General features: G+C 36.3%; 1 protein-coding gene across 1 annotated transcript; it reads right to left on the bottom strand.

Moving 5' to 3' along the window:
* Positions 1 to 13,821: 13,821 nt before the first annotated feature.
* LOC123704527 lies at positions 13,822 to 16,677 on the bottom strand. The gene is made up of 3 exons (XM_045652909.1): positions 16,057 to 16,677; positions 14,153 to 14,803; positions 13,822 to 13,827 (listed from the first exon to the last, which is right to left on the bottom strand). The coding sequence occupies exons 1-3, from the start codon at positions 16,438 to 16,440 to the stop codon at positions 13,822 to 13,824; spliced, it is 1,041 nt and encodes a 346-aa protein (XP_045508865.1). The 5' UTR covers positions 16,441 to 16,677.
* Between the last annotated feature and the right edge of the window lie 208 nt (positions 16,678 to 16,885).

A 16,885-nucleotide genomic window follows, 5' to 3' on the forward strand; every position in this document is an offset into this window, starting at 1 on the left:
AATTTAATAAAAGAGTTTTACGATTTATCATTTATTTGAATAAAAAAAAACATATAAGTAATCAATCAATATTATAATATATACTTACTAGAATGAATTAATATGACATCTACTACCTATCCTTACCATTTTATCCTAATCATAATACTACTTGCGTGATCAGTATAATGTATTCATTTTCATTCTAAGCACTCTGAAACTTATTTATTCTATGGAACACCTGTAGGTAACTCTTAAAAAAATTCGAAATTATTTTGCATGAGTTATACCTACGCCCTATGGCGGCAATCAAATAGTGTCAAATGTTATGATTTCGGCGTGGCGGCCACGATTGTTTTAGATTTCAAAAGAAGCCGCCAAGTTTTTCGGAAGTACATGTATCATAACCATGTACTTCCGAAAAGCGGCAAATTTCTTTGAGAAGTAAGTACAAAACCTTTGATGTCGCATTATCAAAGTGCCGATGCGATGGTTAAATCATAACTATGCATGCACTCAGTTTGATTTTAATAGATATTTTTTTTATTCGCTATGTTTATGGTAGTAATGCGCATAGGTCCAGTTTTTCATATTCTTTGATACAGTTTTTTGCGTCTCATAGAATTCCTAAGCGTACCTACCTAGTTATACACCGAACTGTTACACCTAACTACTCAGTGAAATAGCGCTAAGTCCTAGCTGCAAGACGCAAGAGTCTTGCAGGCTATGTCTTGTTCTTGCTCAAGTCTTGCACGGTCAGTCTTGGTCTTGGTCTTGCTAAAAATACGCGGTCTTGTTCTTGGTCTTGGTCTTGCAAAAACGCAAGACGCAAGACCAAGACTGCAAGACAAGACTGAATTTGGGCAACACTAGACGCAACTAATGGCTGAATAATAACTAGTCGCGTTCTGAACACAAAATACTATCCTAATATTATTTGCAAGAGTTTTTAAATTCACACCACGGATCCCTAATTGATCCATTACGATGAAAATATCAGTTGGATATTTTGTAGACTAGGGCTATTTATATAGGTCTTAAAGCACTTATGTACGTCTAAAACAATAAAAAAACGCGTCCTTACCACAATAATAACAGCTTAACCTGTTGAAAAAATCTAGTGAATGCTTAAAGCGGTTGCAACGAGACGCCATTACTGGCTTTATTATTAATATTAATTTTCAAGAATATTTACAAAAAAGTACAAGCTGAATATGAATAATAAACCGAATTCATCTCACCAAAAACTCAAACGAAACTATCAAAAACGTTTACAAATCTTCTTAAGCTATAATACTTAAGTTAACAAAATCGACAAATACATTGACCTAGTAAATAAATATAATTTTTACACCAAAAACTACATATTTTGCAGGCGCATGAAAATTTTAGCTAAAATACATGTACATTTAACGATAAACTAGAAATCGCATTGAAAATTTACCTGTTAAAAGAAAAAAACAATTTACTTACCGCTCATGTGTTATTTACTATTAAAACTTATTTCCTTTTTCACTTGCTGTTTCACTGTCACTTATTTAAAAAAATATATATATACTCTTATATTCCACTTTGATTAGGATAACAATCGAATTCGAAGTCAATTTAAAACTATAAACTGTAATTAAGATATTAAAATGCGTATAAATACGGTAAAACCATTTAGTTGCGTTACAAGAACTTTTTTCTAGTACTAAGGCACGTATTGCAGGTCATAAAGCGTCTATGTAGCGTTCTAAGCGTATGTTACCGATATTATATAGCGTTTGTACCATCTTTAACGTATACTGCAGCTCATATAGCGCTTTTATATTGCTGTAGTAACACAAAAGACGTTTTAAAAAGGGATTATACAACCGATAGTCATACAGATCGGTGCCTCTTTTGGGCGTACAGCAGCGCTATAAGCGTTGATACAGCTCATGTAGCGCTTTCATTAACACCGATGACGTTTTCGAGAACTTTACACCGGCTGCTGTACCAGCTTGTTGTGCTAGTTTGGGTTAAAACGTCACAATCGAGTTCCGGGTTATGACATTTGACAGCAAATGTCAATAATCTTCAATGACAGCAAATGTCAATGATCTTCAATGACAGACTTTTTTTAAACAATATTGACTGTATTAGTTGAGAAAAGGTTCGGTCTGCGGTGGTGTAAGTGTATACACGTGTTTTGTGTTGAGAGTGTTTATATCTTCATATTTCTTAGTTTAATTTTGATTTTTACTGTATTAAGTCTATCAAACCTGATATTTTTGTGTTGGTGACGGTTTATGCGAGGTTTGTTTTAATTTATAGTAAATATCATTTAAATCATGGAGGTATCACCTCCTGATCCACCCGATCCCCCTCCCCCTCCTGATACTATGAGTGATAATGTGCCCCGTCCAAGGCCAAAACGTCATCTTGACCAGGATGTTGGTGATGATATTAGAAGCAAAACAAAGAAATCTTCGCTAATCGATTGTCCTAACTCTATTGCCATAGATACCGTTTATAAGCATCCCCTTCTAGAAGGCCCTATTCGACAGTATTCAGTAACTGACTCGGGACCATACATTGTACATTGCAGTAAGATAGAACATGATCCTGCATCAGGCACCTCGATCCGTGCCATCAAAATCGGTCAACTTCTTGTTAGAAATGGCATCAAAAATATTTGCAGAGATGGCATTAAGAAAATCGGCCGCAATAGGGTGGCTATCGAATTCTTAAGTGGTGAAGATGCCAATGTATTTATTGGTCATCCAATATTGGCACAGCACAACCTGAGTGCAATTATCCCATTATACAATTATTCACGAATGGGTATTGTGAGAGGAGTGCCCACTGATATTTCTATGCAGGAATTTGTTGCCAACTTGGAAATCCCTGTGGGCTTTGGATATATCTTAAAAGCACGTAGATTAAATAGGAAAAATCGTACGACAGAGAGCACTGAATGGATCCCCACAAACTCCCTAGTCCTAACATTCCAAGGGCAGAAGCTTCCTGACAAGGTATTCCTGTACAAGTCATCCCTAACAGTAGAGCTTTATAGATTGCCAACAATCCAATGCCTGAAATGCTGTAGGTTTGGCCACATTAAAAACCAGTGCAGGTCAAACCCACGATGTTTTAAATGTTCAAAAGACCATCCCGGTGATCAATGTGAGGTGAGAGAATCAGATGCTCACTGCATCAATTGTTCAGGCTCACACTTTGCATCTTACCATTCATGCCCTGAACAAATTCGACAGAAGAACATAAAATCTGTTATGTCTGAAGAGAGCATATCTTATCAGGAAGCTTCGCTCCGATTCTCGCCCTCCAAAATGTCCTACGCTGATGCTTCCCGGTCCGTTCCGTCCTCCAGAGACCAAGCCCCTGAAACATCCTTCCCAAGATTGACACCAAATACCATTTCCTATAAAAAAACTGTCTTCCGTTCTCCCCGCCCCCGTCCTCTTCTGGGTAAAACATACGACAAAGCCGCTCACACTGAGATAACGCAGGCTCCTCAGTCTGTGTTAGGCAATGGATGTGCTTTATCTGGGGCTATCCCCTCCTCCCCTTCCTTTACCTCTCTTCTTCCCTCTCCCTCGTCTTCTCCTTCATCTAACAACGACTCCAATGTGGTTGTATCTTGCCTTTCCTTTGTTTATGACATCTTGAGAATGTACAATGACACTGAATTACCGTCCAACGTGAGATCTGTGCTATTCAAAATTTTTGAAACGGTTCAAGTAAACAATGGCTCCACTGAATTTAATACAATGGAATGCCAGGAGCTTGCGGCCGAAAAAGCATGAACTAATTCAATTAATTAATGATTATGAACCTTTAATTATTGCTATATCGGAGACCTGGTTCATTCCAGAGTCTCGTTTTCATATTTCCACCTACTCTTGTTTACGCGACGACAGAAGTGATGGATACGCTGGATCTGCACTTTTTGTCAAAAGAAATATCCCCTTCTCTAGAATCCCCATCCCATCCCATCATGATGACATTAATGCAGTAGCAGCAAAAGTCTTAGACTTCACTGTTATTTCCCTCTATATCTCAAATCCTAACTCTTCCCTAATCCCAGATTTGTATTATATCTTCTCCTCTCTCCCTGCCCCGATACTTATCTTAGGAGACTTCAATGCCCACCATTCGTGCTGGGGCTCAAACAAAACAGATGCTTTCTCCTTGTCCTTACTTGAATTAATTGATGACCTTAACCTCTGTATTCTTAATACTGGCTCTCCCACTCATCGTGTTCTTCCCTCTCAAAACCCTAATAGTGCTGTAGACCTTTCCCTCTGCTCCCCCTCTATATCTTTACTAAGTTCATGGTCTGTCCTCCCTGACTCACGCGGCAGTGATCACTATCCTATTCTTCTGTCCATTAATAAACATTTTTCCAGTTCAAATCCTTCTCCCTTACTTAGGTTTAGATTATCCAAGGCCAAATGGAGCGAATTTTCTCAATCATTGGTTTTGAAAATGAGTTCCGCTCCTTTTATTAATGACATGGACAATGCTCTGAATACCTACACCTGGTTAGTGGATTCCCTTATCTCTAGTGCCGAACAATATATCCCCTTAAAACCTTTGCATAATTACAAACCCTCTACACCTTGGTGGGATTCAGATTGTTCAGAAATAATCCGTAAAAGAGCCGATGCTGAAAAATTATATACAGCCAACATGTCGAATGAAAATTATATTAACTTTAAAAAAATATCTGCGGAAGCAAGAAGGCTACTCAGTTCAAAAAAGAAGACAGGTTGGTCAAGGTTCTGCCAATCTCTCTCACCAAGAACTCCCTTATCTCTCATTTGGAAACAAGTTAAAATATTTAGAAATTCACTGAACCCAAACAATATATCATCATCTGATACATCCCAGTGGCTAAATTCTTTCATTAACAAACTTGCCCCCCCAATGGCTCCCAGTTTCGATTCTTTGCCCACCAATCCTTCTTTTATCCCTTCCAGTAACTGCTTTGATGCTTCGTTCTCCATGGATGAGCTATACTGTGCTTTATCTGGGCTTGTTGATTCAACTCCAGGTATTGATGGTATTCCCTACTCCTTCCTTAAGAATTCACCTCATGAAATGCTATCTTTATACCTAAACCTAATTAACTCCTTTTTTGCCTACGGTTTAATCCCTGAACCCTGGAGAGTTCAAATAATTATACCCATCCTCAAACCTGCAAAGGATCCTTCTGATTTCAACTCCTACAGGCCTATTGCACTGTCATCCTGCTTATTGAAGGTTATGGAGATTTTAATTAAAAACCGATTAGAATGGTTCGTCGAAAATCAAAATTTACTCCCCAAAACCCAATTTGGCTTCAGAAAAGGCGTCAGCACACTAGATAGTGTTGCTATTTTAACAACAGATATCCGGATAGCTTTCCAAAAAAGACAGTTCCTTGTGGGAGCCTTTCTCGACATTCACTCAGCATACGACAACGTCTTACTTCCTGTGCTCAGGCAGAAAATGCAAAATCTGAGCATTCCAGCGAGGATAACACGCTACGTTTGCAACCTCTTTATGTCCAGGTCAATTTGCGTACGTCAAGGGGACACTCTATCTGCTCCCAGGTATGTATGGAAAGGTCTGCCACAGGGATCTGTCCTTAGCCCTCTCCTGTTTAGCTTGTATACCCACGATTTGGAATGTTCTGTTAAAAATTTTTGCGAAATCTTGCAATACGCGGATGATATTGCTTTATACGTTAGTTGCCCAAACATCAACGAGGCTCAAATGAGATTAAACACTGCTCTGTTCTATCTCCACCAATGGTTGGATGAACATGGCCTCTCACTTTCAGTCACCAAAAGCTCTTCGGTCATATTTTCTCGTAAGAGGAACATTCCTCCTCTACACCTAACATATAACTCAGAAACGTTTCCCACTAGTAGTTCCATTAAATTTTTAGGCATACATTTAGATTCTAAATTATCAGGCAAATCTCACTCAAAGTACGTTATGGATAAGTGTGAAAAAGGCATTAATGTAATGCGTGCTCTATCAGGGGTAAGTTGGGGTTCTCACCCTTTCTGTCAAAAAATTTTGTATAACGCCATAGTTCGGAGTCATTTTGACTATGGTTCTTTCCTGTTAGAACCATGCAATAAATCTTGCAATACGAGTTGGGATAAGGTCCAGGCTAAGTGTTTGCGCATTATCATAGGTGCGATGAAGTCCACCGCGATTAATGCGCTACAAGTAGAATGTGGAGATCCCCCGCTCAAATTAAGAAAACAATATCTTTGTGATAGATTCCTATGTAAAGTCCTGCAAATCTCTGACCATCCTCTTATCTCCAAACTTCATACACTATACAGTCTGGTTGGAAACAACAGCTCCTATCCTCTATTAAACTCACTCTGCTATTTCTTAAACCTCCCTTCTCCCTCTTATCAAATTACCTGCAATCCCCTATTCACTATCCCGTTTCAGGCAATTGTTTTTCGCCCTAATATCCATCCCTTAAGTATTAAGAAAGGACCTGGTGCTAATGAGAACTTCAACCGAATCATATCTGAGGAATTCCAGGGTTGGACAACTGTTTTTACGGACGCCTCAAAGCTATCGAATACTGACAATGTGGGAATCGCCGTCTGGATCCCAAAATACTCCATCATGCTATGTCGCAAATGCCCACCGCTGACATCCTCTTACACGGGAGAGGCATTGGCTATCCTGGAAGCTGTCTCATATATTCTCTCTCATGACATGGATCAATCTATCATATGCTCCGACTCCCAAAGCTGTTTAAATTCTTTATGTTCTAACCTATTTCGAGCCAAAATTAAACATCCTATTATCCTCAAAATAAAAGAACTCCTATTTGAATGTCATGAGAGAAATATTCGTGTGACATTGACCTGGATCCCCAGTCATTGTGGTATCCTTGGCAATGAGTCAGCAGACTGGTGTGCCAAGTCTGCCTCCAGGATAGCATCTGAGTCCCACAATCTAGTATATTCCCAAGATCTCATATCACTTGCTCAACTGCGCCTTACTGAATCATGGAAAGCCTCCTGGAAAACATCCCAATTAATGAAAGGTAAGTTTTATGCCTCGATCCAGGGTGATATTCCATCCAAACCTTGGTTCTCAAAATTCAAAAAGGTAAGCAAGCCAGTTACTTCTGTGATCTGTCGAATAAGGCTTGGCCATTCATGTACCCCTGTCCATTTGGCTAAGATTCGGGTAAGGGATAGCTCACTATGTGAATGTGGCATAGACGAGGGCACATTAGACCATATCTTCCTCAACTGTCCTAATCTCTCCCCTTCCCTATATGATTTCCTCCCTCCAGATATCCCTAGACCCACTAACATGAACACTCTTTTAGCAATGTTAAACACACCTATAATTGAAATTCTTACCAACTTTATCACAACTAATAAACTAAAATTATAATTTACACCTAGATTAATTTACTATATATAATATTTATTTACAATATTGATTAGTCCTATTTCGTTTGTTTTTAATTAACTCTCATATCATTTATTATCTGTCTGAATAACAGTACTAATTTTTTATGTTGTGTATCTATATATTGTGTTTGTCTCTTTTTGTTTTAGGTACCTTTATCTGCGTTTTGATTGACATCGGTTTATGTTAGTTTCTCAAGCGTGTATTATCTTCCCAACGTGACATTGGCAGAATTGTACTCAAACAAAATTGCCACCCTTCGAAAAATTGAATTGAATTGACTGTATTAGTTCGTTTGTTGTTAATTAACTCTCATATCATTTATTATTTGTCTAAAATAACAGTACTAATTTTTATGTTGTGTATATTGTGTTTGTCTCTTTTTGTTTTAGGTATATCTGCGTTTTGATTGACGTCGTAAAATTAATGTTAATTTCTCAAGCGTGTATTATCTTCCCAACGTGACATTGGCAGAATTGTACTCAAACAAAATTGCCACCCTTCGAAAAATTGAATTGAATTGATTCCAGTCTGCCAAACTTCATACGTCACCTAGGTTGGCTTCTTGTCATATATGAGTGATGACAGATGACAACTGACACCGATCCTGTGAGAAGAGGTGATCCGCTCTGATGTACTGCTCCCTCACGTAGGCAGCTCTCCAGGTTACCAGGGGTCACTCTTCGCTCCAGTCTGAGTGCTTCACTTAGCAAACGACTAACGAGGTGTACTAGTGCACTGTCAACTCTTTGCTTATATCCGGCTCGAAGGAACATGTACAATTATAACCAGTGGTGATGTAAATAATACACACACATTTGAATGCTCAAAGAGAGCTTTATTAAAACAACAAAACACTTATACAATTTGCAGAAACAACTTCAAGAGCGCGATTCAATGAGCGCGTGGCGCCATCTAGTGTTAAACTTAGTACTATAACATATTTACTTATGCAACTTTAACAGTGCGGGCAGTATTATTAACCTCCGTAGAAGATTATAACATGTTGGTGATCTTTTATATATTCTCAGGGCAGTAATTTTTTGCTCCTTTGTCCAACGTCGCCCATTCTCTTTTCCCCGATTTTTTTTTATGTCTCCTTGTAAAATCAGTGCCAATGATGGAGTAATATATTTTGACAGAAGCTGTACATATTTATCTGTGTCTAAAGCTTTTAGCACCTCGTCATTTTTTTTTTTTTTTTTTAATGAGAGAGGAGGCAACATAGCAGTCGCGACGCCTGATGGTAAGCGTTCAGCGTCGCCCATAAGCACCCACAACGCCAGGGACATTGGGAGTGTGTTGCCGGCCTTCTTTAATTTGGTCATTCTTTAATTTGGTAATTGTATTTCTTAATTTGCATATTTTTTGCATAAATTTCCGACATTTTATCATAAATAAAAAAGAAGAATATTTGCCTATCGATGAAGCCAACGCTATTATGTCAAAAAATCTTCGTGTCTTTATTCATTTACTTGATAGGGTTTACCAGATTTTTTAGCATTTTTAATAATGTGCACATACTGGTCAGGTGTATATATGGGACCAGACTTAAGAGCTTTACGTTGTCACTAACTTAGTTAGAGTGGACATTATCACCCTCATTTTGGGGTATTTTGAAGTATTTGTGGGTTATTGAATTAATAAAATCGAAATGGTAAACTGCATATACATAAAGAGCTATTATGTACTGGTTCTTTTGCTGACCACAACAATTGTCGGAATAAAAAACTATATATAATTTTGAATCTTGTTCTTCAGCTTTAAGCTTTAAATTCCGTATGTATTTAAGCAAACAAGATCCTATTTGAAAGAAAGAAGAAAGAAATAAAGAAAATACGTTTATTTGGCAATCAGTAAGACACAATCATCACAAAACATAAATAAAAGCAAAACAAAAACATACAAATAAGAAATGGAAAACAATAAAAAATATAACAAAAATAATAACAATATAATATTAAAATAATTACAATAGAACAAATATAATATTTCTATAGTACCGCCTTTAGCTTCACCTTCATGCCAGACATAACATGCAGTGTCTTTCGATTTGATATCGCATATTGTGAAATTATACGTATTTAATTTGATACGTATTAAAAGTTTGATGCATCTCCTCTAGGACAAGGCATTGCAGCCCGAAGATCGTGAACTGCTACAATACAATTATCAGCAGTAAATTTTTTGTCATCTTTGTTTTGCCTTGACAAATCCTTCTCTTTTCTTTCAAACCTAGCCTTTTCAAGCCTATCAAGCCTTTCTTTCAGTTCTATCTTATCGTTTTCTGTGGCATTACTGTATGATGTACAATCCTCACTGTACTGTACTTACAGTACGTAATTATGTAGAATTGCACTGGCTCCCTACTACACTCAATAGTGCGGAAACACGTCCATTCCAGTCCGGTATCGGCCGTCGACTGACAAATGACAGCTATGAGCCATCCCCACCACTGGTGTACGTGAGACAATGCATATATCTCAGTGGCTGACTGAGATAAGCACAAATATCTTCTTTCTGTAAACAACCATAGCTCTATTTCTTCTCTAATTCTTTTAAATACCAATCATACAACGAGGTCAGTGACCTCAGGAAAATAGGAAGTACCTAAAGTCAATAATTATTTTAGAGATCGAACCTTAGATAAACGTTTACCATATTTTTTCAATACTTTACCAGAGTACACACGAACAGAAGCAAATATTCACAAATTTAAAAGATTATTAAGAAAACACCTTCTTCAGTCAATAGAATGCTAAAGCACAAGCTCCTTAATAGATATACCTACTCACTTAAATAAATATACTTAATACTATATTTTATAACAGATAATATTATATAATATATTTAGTTATAGATAGATATATAAGAGGCTTGTTCCCACAGACAAACTGCATGTGCAGTTTTGTGGGACTTAGACTTGTAAGTTATTGTAATAATATGTAATAATAATTTCAATACATAATCTATTTCATAGATAAACTACATCCCTTCCTTTTTCAAAATTAATTAATTTTCGCTCCAAATAATCACATAATGAAAAATTATAGAATTAAACAGTTATCAAGTTATCAATCAATAGGAATAGAACTTTGAAACCTAAGTTAATGAAGAACTCTTAAAATCAGAACTTTAAGGCCCAGATTCACAATCGTGACTTTACTTTAGAGCAAAAGAGTCTTCACAAAGTAAACTTTGTATGACCAAAGTTTACTTTCAACATATTTAATTTCAGAGAGAATTGCTTGACTTTCCTTAGAAAAGTACGGTCCCAAAGTAAAGTACAGGGTAAGACGTGTAACTGTTACTTTATACGCATAATTTATGTTTATGAGAACATAATATTATTAAATTAAGTTATATTTCCATAAAAAACATATATAATAATAACATTATTATTTTATATCAAAAATTAAATGTTTAGAAAAAAAAACATCATGTAGGAAGATTATAGTATAAATATAAAAAACCGGTAGACACAGCAAAATTCGTCAGAAAAATATAGGTAATAATAAAAGACAAACGAAACGATGCAACGATCAACACATCAACAAAAAAACATGACGTTTCGATCTATAACCCAACCATATTAAAATGTGTTTCTGTTCTACGAAATTGGTTTAAAATGTAGGCCTACATGATTTATACGCATAGTCATGTAAAGTTTACTTTGAGACCAAAGTCATGATTATCGGCTCCTTAGCCTTTACTAAGTAAAGTATAGTTTCTGGAAAGTAAAGATGAGCTTGACACGACTAAGGCCGAGATTCATAGATCGCACTTTAACTTTACTTTGATGGAAAGATCTACTTTCAACCAAAAATATATTTCTTAGTCGTGTCAAGCTCATCTTTACTTTCCAGAAACTATACTTTACTTAGTAAAGGCTAAGGAGCCGATAATCATGACTTTGGTCTCAAAGTAAACTTTACATGACTATGCGTATAAATCATGTAGGCCTACATTTTAAACCAGTTTCGTAGAACAGAAACATATTTTAATATGGTTGGGTTATAGATCGAAACGTCATGTCGAGTAACATTTTTTTGTTGATGTGTTGATCGTTGCATCGTTTCGTTTGTCTTATAACATTATTTTATTTTTCTGACGAATTTTGCTGTGTCTACCGGTTTTTTTATATTTATACTATAATCTTCCTACATGATGGTTTTTTTTCTAAACATTTAATTTTTGATATAAAATAATAATGTTATTATTATATATGTTTTTTATGGAAATATAACTTAATTTAATAATATTATGTTCTCAAAAACATAAATTATGCGTATAAAGTAACAGTTACACGTCTTACCCTGTACTTTACTTTGGGACCGTACTTTTCTAAGGAAAGTCAAGCAATTCTCTCTGAAATTAAATATGTTGAAAGTAAACTTTGGTCATACAAAGTTTACTTTGTGAGGACTCTTTTGCGGTAAAGTAAAGTCACGACTGTGAATCTGGGCCTAAGAAATATATTTTTGGTTGAAAGTAGATCTTTCCATCAAAGTAAAGTTAAAGTGCGATCTATGAATCTCGGCCTAAGACTTTCAGAAGAATCACTTTTGGAACGTGCCTGCACCAAGGACTTTGACAAAGTGGTATAGTTCTATAGACGGAAAACCCGGATTTACAAAGGAAGCCTTACAAGCTTTAAAACTAAGAGCTGAAAGTAACCCGGGAAAAAAAATATTTTGCACACTAGTGATCGATGAAATGAAAATAAAACAATTGCCGGAGCGCGTATCAAGCACTCAAAGATATTACGGTTGTGTAGACCACGGATTTGATTTTATAACTGATAATTCTGAACCAGCCACTGACGCTTTAGTATTTTTATTAGTCGGTATAAATACTACTTGGAAATTACCCATTGCGTACTTTCTAGTAAAGGGTGTAAAAGCTGAACTGTTAGCACGACTTGTGACTGAAGCTTTTCACTTGGAAACCAGATGGCTGATAAACATACATATATATAAATTTAAATAAATACTTATATAGATAATTAACACCCAGACACGGAGCAAACATCTATGTTCATCACACAAATATTTGCCCCGGGTGGGAATCGAACCCACGACCTCTGGCTTGGAAGGCAGGACTACCAACCAAGCCAACCGGTCAGTCAAATGTACCTTTGATAATCCTGCTTAGAAAAAAGAAATCACGAAATTCCCATGGGAAAAGATTTTTGGGAAAAAATAAAATATGCAAAGTCGCAATCACCTTCAAATTCGAAATAAAATATTTTATTACTTCAATGTTTGTAGTTACACTAGGTTTCCGCCCGCGGCTTCGCCCGCGCAGTCAAAGAAAAACCCGCATAGTTCCCGTTCCCGTGGGATTTCCGGGATTGCGTCATTTTCCCGGGTTGAAAAGTAGCCTATGTCCTTTCTCGGGTATCAAAATGTCTCCATACCAAATTTCATGAAAATTAGTTCAGTAGTTTAGGCTTGATTGAGTAACAGACAGACAGACAGAGTTACTTTCGCATTTATAATATTAGTGGGCATTTTCGCCAAAATGTCTACAATCCAATTCACGGGATGTCCCACACATAAAAATTGCAAAAAACTCAGGATTTTATGATTTAGAAGTGTTGAATTAATTTTAAATAGTTAAGGATGATTTAAGATTTCTTGTTTTAATTTTACTTTTAAGAGAAATTAAACCAAAGTTCCAAAATTTAATCCTGAAAACTGACATCTTACGGATTGCAGTACTGTCCCCTTTTCGAAATGTGATCTTTATTTAACAATTTCTCAGCAATTTCGGTATTTATTACTTACTGCAAACGTTTAAATTATTGTAATTTCGTTGTAGTTTTCAAGTGTAATAAACTCATAATACATTTTAGTACAATTATATTATTTTAAATTAGTTTTAATCTTGTCCCCTTGGTATCTGTTAATTGGACATGTCCTGCACCGTTACTGTGAATGCTCAATAATTTCGTTCGGTTTTTTTACTACCTTCCACAATTTTTTTATACAAATAGCAACACCGAATCGAACACGACCTATGTCAGCAGCCATTTTAAGTGTAATGGCTGCTATACACGCTACGGTCCACCGGAAAGGTAATCTGTGCAGGTATGCCTGCGCAGGTGAACCGAACATTGGTAGCGTGTATGGGGACGTTCCGGTGTACCGGAGCGGTCTTCAGTTCTTTTTGCTATGGCATCGAATGAGGACGATGACGCGCTGGCATTGCTAGGCCTTGCTTTAATTTTGAAGATAAAAGAAACAAAAACAGTGAAAAGGAAGCGAAAAAAGTGGTGTAAGCATTGGTTATTGAAAAGGAAAACATATAGTCATGTTAATTTATTGAATGAATTAAAATTTGAACCAGAAGATTTTAAAAACTATCTCCGAATGGACGAGAAAACATACCTTAAATTACTTGAAATGGTTACTCCTATGATAAAAAAAGAAGACACAGTTATGAGAAATAGTATTTCTGCGCACGAAAGATTATCAGTTACATTGAGATTTCTCGCAACTGGCAGAAGTTATGAGGACCTAAAATTTTCAGCAATTATTTCGCCTCAGGCGCTTGGAAAAATTATTCCTGAAACATGTGAGGCCTTGTACAAAGTTCTTAGAAGAAATTATTTGAAGGTAAGTAATTAAAACACTTTTATATTACAGACAATTTTTATTGAAAAAAATACCAATTATTCATTATCAACATTGAAATTATTAAGGAATACCGCTGCTGAATCTGGAATCGATAAAACTACCTCTGTTTCCCCGGGCTGATTTCCCAGAATTGTATGAGTTCGCATTTCTGTAGAGTAGTGATTGCCTTGGGAATTGTTGAGTAGATGGCTAGTTTGAAATGATTGAGAAAGATGCTCTGGATTTTGACTGGTGGGAAATGGAGAGCAGGGTGGGGTAGGACTTCCGGAAGAAACAAAACTTAAAGGGGTATATGCCCTATTGGAAGTAGGAGAGGATTGATATACATGTTGTCGATATTGCTGAGCAGGAACATAGCTTCGTTGATTTTGTTTCAAAATATCTCTCATGTTAATATAGGCGTGCTCGGGAGTGAGGTGTCCTATTTCGGCTTCAAAAAGTAAATCATTAATAAGTTTTTCTGCGACTATTAATTGTTTCGCATCTAAAGCCTTCAATTTCATCGCCACATTTTTGCCAATAACATCGCACCTATCTTCTGTTACAATTGGGCGAGGGCGCTTAAAGTGATCTCGAACCGATTCCAATACTTCACTTGCTATGCTTTCATCTTTTCTTTTTGTTTTACAAGGTTTTGGTGGGCGAGATGAATTATTATTTGACGATGTCGATTGGGCCTCGTTGTTGTCGGTAGATACTCTGTTGGATGAATATTCTTCATCGGCATTTGAAGAATCTTCAGTGTTGTCTCTCTGAAAACAAATAATTTTGATACATGATTGTGTCCCGCCGCTATAGATATTTCACATCAAAAATAGCTACTTATTGTCTAAATGATAAATCTGTTATTTTTAATTTACAGTTTCCTTCATCTGAAGAAGAGTGGAAAGAAATTGCAAAGATGTATGAAGAACGATGGAACTTTCCTCATTGTCTTGGTGCAATAGATGGAAAGCACATAGCGATTGTTCCACCGGCTAATAGTGGATCGTATTTTTATAATTATAAAGGGCAACATAGTGTGGTTCTTATGGCAATTGTTAATGCAAAATACCAATTTGTGTACATAGATATTGGCATGAATGGTAGAATATCCGATGGAGGGGTTCTACAAAACACAAAATTTTTTGAAAAATTAGAAAATAATGATTTACATATTCCAAGCAGTGAATTGTTAACATAGATATTGGCATGAATGGTAGAATATCCGATGGAGGGGTTCTACAAAACACAAAATTTTTTGAAAAATTAGAAAATAATGATTTACATATTCCAAGCAGTGAATTGTTAACAGGAAGTAACCGAAATTTACCATATGTATTTGTGGCAGATGACGCTTTCCCATTACGCCCCGATATGATAAAACCGTTTCGGCAGGCAGATTTAACATCGCGAGAAAGAAAAATCCTGAATTACAGATTGTCTCGCGCGAGGCGCACTGTTGAAAATGCTTTCGGGATAATGGCATCACGATTTCGGATATTTTATACTCATATAAATTTAAAACCCGAAAATATCGATAAAGTAGTGAAAGCATCTGTGTATTACATAACTTTTTAATTGAACACTCAAAAAAGTCTTATGCACCTCAAAAATGTTTTAATCGAGAAAATTCTGAAAACGGGACTATAATTTCTGAAGGATACAATACACAAAATAGTACCATGGAAAACTTGGAAAGAAGAAACCCAGGAAATACTTTGAACAACGCGAAGATAGTCCGAAACAATTTTATGAATTATTTCAATCAGGAGGGAAGGGTACCATGGCAAAATGATCATGTAAATTAATAAATAAATCGGATCGTTAAAAATGTATATCCGCGGATACGGACACGGATCTTTATTTTCGATGATACGGATATCCGGAACATCACTAATTGTTATATTATAAGCTTTGGTGAAATTTAGAATGACGGTAAATACAAAATAATTAAATGTGTTCTACGAGTATGTATTCAACTTAATAAAAATGTATATTACGAAGTATGAAATATTTTACTTACCTCACAACTATTTTCGTCATCACTATCTAAGTTGGATGAAGATTCCCTTGGAGTGCATTGATCATGAATGAAATTGAACAAATCGTAGTACCACAGTTTTATACAGTACACATCATCAGCAGATGCCCCAGACTTTAAAGATTGATCATATTTCTTCTTTTCCTTCCTAACATTGCTTCTTAAATTATTGATCTTTTTCACAACTACTTCTTTGTTCGCATCTGGCTCAATTTCTCTCAATTTTTCTATGAGTAATTTATAAGCAGCTTCTTTTTTGTCTCGATTATGGTAATCTTTGTTTTTAATTTGCCAAAGACATGGATGACTTCTATTAATTTCGATAAAATCTTCAAGGATTTTTTTGGTTGAATTTGGTGGCGCCATTTTCAATCGCTGTATTACGTGGTATTCGATGCGAGCGACGAGACAACCGTCCGAAAGAAACACTATAAAATAACTGACGCGATCTGCGTAGGCGACCGGAGTACACGCACACACGCACAGGTACACCGTACGGTGTCACTCGAAAGAATTGATTTTCGATCTTGCGCCGGTCGCCTGCACAGGCTCAAAAAACTGTACAGGTCTATTCCCACACACACTCCGGTATACCTGCGCAGGCATACCTTTCCGGTGGACCGTAGCGTGTATAGCAGCCATAAGCCATTTTAGCGTTCAGTTTCGACAGTGTTGTGAGCGGTAACAGTCGTTTTGCAGAGTTTTCACCTCATACTGAGCGGTAAGTGTTTCACGATTCTAGAACGATTTTGTAATGTTAATGTTAAAACAAAGGTAGTTTCACATGGTGACATTATTTGTGGTTTTATAT

Source organism: Colias croceus, chromosome 30 (assembly GCF_905220415.1).
Source record: "Colias croceus chromosome 30, ilColCroc2.1".
Lineage (NCBI taxonomy): Eukaryota > Metazoa > Arthropoda > Insecta > Lepidoptera > Pieridae > Colias > Colias croceus.

What these genes read in the sequence shown, in the direction of transcription:
- LOC123704527 (XM_045652909.1), bottom strand. Translation starts at nt 16,440, where the DNA reads ATGGCGCCACCAAATTCAACCAAAAAAATCCTTGAAGATTTTATCGAA. An exon ending in ATGACGAAAATAGTTGTGAG is followed by an intron (nt 14,804 to 16,056) that starts GTAAGTAAAATA and finishes ATTTGTTTTCAG; the next exon opens with AGAGACAACACTGAAGATTC.